Genomic DNA, 5989 nt, shown 5'->3' with positions numbered 1-5989 from the left:
TATATATATATATATATCTCACCTGGTGCGACTTGTAGAAGAAGAGGCTAAAGTTGGTGAAGACCACCCAGAGTTTCTGCCAGCCGTTACTGTTCTTAAACTTCCTCAGCAGATTACCCGACAGCTGGTTCTGGAAACACAAAAGACACGCAAGGATAAATAAAGTGAAACAAAAGTCAGACTTCACTAAAGTGTTAGAAATGGGGGAAAAACAGGAAAGAAAAATCTGTTAGCTCTAATTATACTCGTGCAAAACCAGGACATAATTACAATAAACAGACCAAAAATATTCCAGGATACATCATTCTCTTTCACATTTGTTTGGCATGAAGTTAAGGAACATTAAACATTGAGTAGTCTTGTAACTAGCGTGTCCAGTAAAATGTAGTCTCTGTTTTAATCTATGGATCAGATGTTTCATCATGTAGTTTCCCTACATGGATCAACAAATGTTTGCTTTTGCAGTACCTCTCTACTCCAGCAGGTGTCACTAAAGGACAGGCTGTGTGCTCTGTACCAGCAAACCACAGAGATAGACACAGGCCCCTGAAGTCTGCTGAGGGGCCTCGTCAACTCACTGGCCGGACTATTGGCCTCTAATGTCAGCGTGGACAGACGGACAGAGGTGGAAATGGACAAAACAGACAGATGGAAGATGGAGGAAAGAGACAAAGGGTGGAAAGATGGAGGTGCAGAAGAGAGAAAAGGACAAAAACACAGACATGAGAAGAAAAGTAAGACAAAAGGACATTGGATCAATGGTCCTTTGCCGGTGGAGAAGAGGACCAGGAGAGACAACATGTAGAGATAAACACACCGGACACAAACACACAAGACTCCACAGCTTGAAACAGATGTGTGATGTGTGGAGAAAAAAAGAGAGAAGACGTTTAAAGAGACACAGTCTGGTACCTCCACAGCAACACTAAAGTCCACCATGGACACGCTGGTGTTGCGATGCCAGCAGACGTGCACGGTAGTGTTACCACGGTGACCCTGGCGCTCCAGAGACGAGCGCGAGCCGCAGAGCTCCTCCTCCGACTCCAGCTCAGTTCCACCGTCCTCCGACAGCTCTGGGGAACGACGGGCAGTTCAAAGATGCTGGTTAGCAGAAAGAACGGTGCTCTGACCGGGTAGAATTTAAACAATGTACACATGAACTATCCACCAGTTAATGAGCTGATGTGTCCAGCCAGTTGAGATTAACAGAGAACAGATAAATAAAAACAAACAGTGGAGTGTGTACTGTACTGTCTTCATGGAGTCTATTAAAGGGTTCAAGAAAAGAGAGGTTTTAAAGATATAACATGAAGATACAGCACATTATTTGACACATACGTGTCAGGTTTCACTAATGTTGCCTCGTCTGCGGAGCCCTCGTACTGACAAGACGTAGGTAAAAGGTTGTTAAACAAGTCAAGAATACACAGAGGAATAAATAAAAGTGCAAATCCTTCACTTCACTTTCCCCTTTCAAGGGTGAAGGAGAAACTACGGTGGCCGCATAACGCGCAAAAAACAGAGAACGTAGTAGAAAGATGGTCGTTCGGCTTTATTTCATTCTAAGGAAACAAAACACAACCATTTATATATTCAGTTGATTAAACACTAATGAAAACATACATATGAATATTGAATTTGTGCCAATAGATCCTCCTCAGTGTTACACTGGACTTTTAACCAACAGTACTTATTGTAATGAGCTGTATTTTTGACATGTCTGATATCCTTTTACTGCCTGTTGTTGGTTTTGGGGCTCCAATGATCTTAGAACAACAAACCAAGTGAGCTTTAAGGAATATTTGAACTCTGATATCAGCTGTTGAAGGATCAGAAATGATTAGAAATATCAACTTTGTGTGCCCTGTGTTTATTTAGCTTGCAGTGCTCTCACTTTTGGGGGGTACAAAAAGGTTCAGATATAACCGTGTTTTCATGGTATCTCATGAAAGAAGTTGCTGATGTTCACTACAGTACATCAACCCTGAGAAACAACATCCTGAAGACTGTTACGCTGCAAAACTGGCTTAAGTGCTGTATTTTAACTGGCTGCAGCTGGAAGTGGAAAATGCTGCTGTACAAGTTGACTGGATCCAGAGCAGCGCACTACGCTTGTTTTGGGCCTCCTGCTTAGGCTTTTTTGTGTGGCTGACCCTTTTTTATAATAAAGACTTGGATGTAGTTCTGTAACAACAATCTGGCTTTAATAGACTGACTCTGGTTAATATTGAGCACAGCTAGCCTTGCCACTCCTCTGTCTCATCTTTTAGCACTACAAACACACTCACTTTTGCTATTTTGGGTTTTAACATGGCTGCATGATACGGGACAAAGTGCTGAGCCACATCAGTGATCAAAGCAATTTCAATACAGTCTGGACAAAAGAAAGGAGGAAAAACTACCCTTTTGTTGTTACTTGTAAGCCAATACTCTTAAACAGTTTGAGTTATTAAGTGTACATAGCCGGTGATTTAGCTGAGGCACAATGGAGACGTCAAACCAAAGGTCACCAGGAGGAGGCCTCATTGAACATCGTGACAGGCGTTTAAGATAAAGAATGAGGAAAAAGAAGGAGAGAAAAGGGGGCGGCAGCTGGTGCCTGGACCTACAAATATCAGGTGACATTAAAAATATGATGAAAGACCACCTGGAACCATTCAGTGGGATTATTCATGAGGTGCCAAAAGCTGCCATCTGTCGTTTGAGAGGGAAAGAAAGGAAGGGAAGGATTGAAATGTAAGTGCGTAGTTATGTGAAATATAGGTAAAGAGATGATCCACTCCCCTTTAAAGAAAGACCTTATTGATGCCAATAAACAGTCAGTACAGCTAACAGGTCCCAGCTGGAGTCCCTGTCTCACATTAACCTCAGCTGGGAGATTTTGGCAAAAAAAAAAGAAAGCTGCAGTCGTGGATGACAAATCCCATGTGGAAACACTTCCAGAAATAACTCTCCTGTGGGACATTTTATGACTGAACTTTCTGGCTCTCACAGGGTCTCAGACAGTCCCGGAAGACTTATTAGGATTAAGTGGACAGGAAGCCATTAGCAGGTTAGAGTAGCAGTCATTTGGGAATGATGGTTCAAATCCTCTAAATCAATAAAGAAAACAAAAAAACACACAGACCTATTTTCGTGAGGTGCTTGCTCGCAGGCAGACATAAAGAAAATGACTGGAAGGCCCCACTTTACTAACTCTAATGCCTTTATTTCGACTTATAAAGATCCACATTTTGACAAATTATAGTTACCTGACTGGCACTGATACTAACTAGGACAGGCAATCAATAAACACGTTAAAAAATTACATATACACAAATAAAGCTTCAATTCAATTAAGAAACACCTCTTAATAACCAGTAAAACACCACCACTAACTATGACCTCAATGCTAAAACATATAATTGAATTGACAGCTCTGTGATATTCATACAACATTTCTACGTAGTGTGACAGAGGTGTTAATTCTCTCTGACTCATAGAGGGGGCGAGGTGCGATAATCACTTAAAGATGAGGATAAAGGGGCATTTTCAGACACTCTGGAAGGCATCCATGGTGTTGCACTGAGTTGAGAAGTGACAGAAATATCTGTGTGAAGACAGCCAGAGACAGAAGTAAACACCCTGCCTATTTTCTCACCTCCACACGCCTACCTCCACTGAAGGAAAGTGGACTTGACTGTTTGTCGGTTTCGGAAATTTACAGGCATTATAGGACGTCGCCCTGACAACAATTGGAAAGGTGTGAGGACAATCTGGAACAATCTCAGCGGACAAATGATATAATAGATTTTTTTAACAAAAGAGGTTTTCAGTTTCTAATTGTTTGTCTTAACACACACAGTTACTGTACATACAGTTAGAGGGCAGACTTACTGTTGTCAGAGATGCTGGTGGACAGCAGGTCAGTGTTTGGGCTGCTGCTCTGCTCCGCCAGGTCAATGGCCATCCGGATGTCCTCCACCCACCGCTCCATCTCTGACGCACAGCTGGATGCAGACAGAGGAGAGGACAAGAGAATCACTGAGAGATTGCATGTAAAATTGTTTACTAAAATTAGGTAATAACAGTATGAGAGACAGAAAATCATACGTATCAGTCTACAAATTCACCTTCAATGCAGTAGGAGTCTGCATTACACAATACAATCTCTATTTTACAGCCACTGGTAATAAAACCTTTCAGTGAATGAAAATAGGTCAGACAATTTAATTAGAGGACAACCAAACTGTGGCAGAAGTCTTGAAGAAAAGACATCCATCTTTAGCTTTCATTCTTCCTTCATCTGATGTTTCCACCTGTTATCTTTTCTTTAATTTCTTAATTTCTTTCATTAACACTAGGTGAATATTATGCTTTGTGTATACCTGGCTGCCACCACCACAGACTGCCGCTGTCCAAACAAGGTGAACGAATGAGGGACTCCCCACTCCTCCTCACTCTCTCTGATCTGCAAAAGCACAAACGTGATCATCAAACTCAAATACACAGTGTGGTCAAAAATAAAACACTAGAAAAAAGGGTATATGGTCACGTACCGTCATGCCATACAGGGGCAGCTGGCCGTGAACCTTAAACTGGTTGGAAGGGGTCATTCCTCGGCTGGTGTACACCAAGCAATCACTGAACTGGAGAGGACGGAGGGAAAACAGGGAGAACAAGTGGTTAGATTTGTTTAGCTATCACCGATATTAGCTTCACTTTGAAAAGCAGCTGAAATGTCGTACCAGGAAGAACATCCTCTGCTGAAGACCCTTCCCTGAGAGCTTGCTGAGGCAACCGAGCCTGATAAATTCCTGTAAGTCAAACACAAATATACTATAATAATATGAGAGCAACGGAGAGAAAGCTACATAAAAGACACATGAATTAGCAGAGAGTAGCAGGAGAGTGTCTAACCCTCCCGGGGAAGGCGAGGTTGTCGATGCCGGTCAGATCTTTCTTCAGCTCTAAAAGCTTCTGGAAGTTCTCCATCTTCATCATAGTGCCTTGAAGCTGCAGCACCATCTCTGAGATGTCTGCCAGGGCCGCTGAAAGAAAGATGAAAAGATGTTTTATGAGAAAGAAAAACAAAAAAACAGACAAATATATGTATGAGGGGAGGAAAGGGCGGAGACAATGTACCCCTGCAGTCCCTGAAGTCGTCGTGTGTAGGTGGGTAATGCTTGCAGAGCCTCTCCAGGATGAGTTTGTAGTGCAGAAGGCGGTGGAGAGGCCTGAGGAGGAAGATGTTGAAGGGCAGGTAGCAAACTCTCTGCTGCTCAAAGTCTCGACACAGAGCCTCCGCCTTCCGACTGGACCTGAGGAACAGTAATGCAAAGTGTTTCAAAATGCTCCTGCAATGTTTGGTGTTAGTGTAATACAGGTATTTCCTCTTTTCTACATAATATTTCCATCCTTTCTTCTATTATTTAATTGCTGCCTTTGTCTTGATTCTCTCCCACTAACATAAAACCTGCTCGGAAAGCTAATGCTTCATGTTAATAATGTTAGACTTTGCAGAAGCCTCCATTCACCCACCTGCAGGTCCGTTCCAGTTCAACCAGGCACTCTGAATGTTTCTGAAGATGAACGGTCAACTGCTGCAGATGCAAAAGAAAGAAACATGATTAAAATAAACAACAACTCTCTACCCCAAATGTAAGCTCTTGTTTCTGCGCCTGTACTCCAAATCTTACACAGACAACAGAGAGAGTGAGACAGTGATGTAGTTACCCTCAGACCCTGAATGTTCTTCAGGAGAATGTCACCAATTCGTTGATAATCCCCTTTAATGTGGGCGTTAGAACGACCCTCCCTAAAAAGCAAAAGAAAGGGAGAAAGCAAATGAAGGACCTTGTTTCACGTGCAGTAACATTTATTCACCAGTAGATGTCAGGATGGAGCCAAGTTTCTCACACATGACTGGAAAAATCTTCACTGGATTCCCACAATCCCATTCATCTTAACCAGCAAGTCATTGGGCCTTTTCCAAAAGCATTGTGTGTGT

The 5989-nt window shown here is 42.5% G+C and overlaps 1 protein-coding gene across 4 annotated transcripts in view; it reads right to left on the bottom strand.

The window, feature by feature from the left end:
- The window catches only part of LOC118339790 (FERM, ARHGEF and pleckstrin domain-containing protein 1-like), a 52533-nt gene that overhangs the window by 1856 nt on the left and 44688 nt on the right, over positions 1-5989 (bottom strand). For 3 of the 4 annotated variants that reach the window (XM_035677538.1, XM_035677536.1, XM_035677537.1), the window contains exons 17-26: positions 5716-5797; positions 5521-5582; positions 5125-5300; positions 4900-5030; positions 4728-4796; positions 4539-4628; positions 4368-4450; positions 3877-3989; positions 913-1073; positions 23-130 (exon numbers count right to left, since the gene is read on the bottom strand). In XM_035677538.1, coding sequence (XP_035533431.1) covers positions 23-130; positions 913-1073; positions 3877-3989; positions 4368-4450; positions 4539-4628; positions 4728-4796; positions 4900-5030; positions 5125-5300; positions 5521-5582; positions 5716-5797 — 1075 coding nt within the window. The remainder of the gene's footprint in view (positions 1-22; positions 131-912; positions 1074-3876; positions 3990-4367; positions 4451-4538; positions 4629-4727; positions 4797-4899; positions 5031-5124; positions 5301-5520; positions 5583-5715; positions 5798-5989) is intronic. The other variant, XR_004797330.1, reaches the window with a different exon arrangement.

Source organism: Morone saxatilis, unplaced genomic scaffold, assembly GCF_004916995.1.
Source record: "Morone saxatilis isolate NCDOM2014 unplaced genomic scaffold, NCSU_SB_2.0 Contig6, whole genome shotgun sequence".
Taxonomy (NCBI): domain Eukaryota; kingdom Metazoa; phylum Chordata; class Actinopteri; family Moronidae; genus Morone; species Morone saxatilis.
The sequence above is the reverse complement of the archived record's forward strand: the minus strand, read 5'-3'. Positions and strand labels throughout refer to the sequence as shown.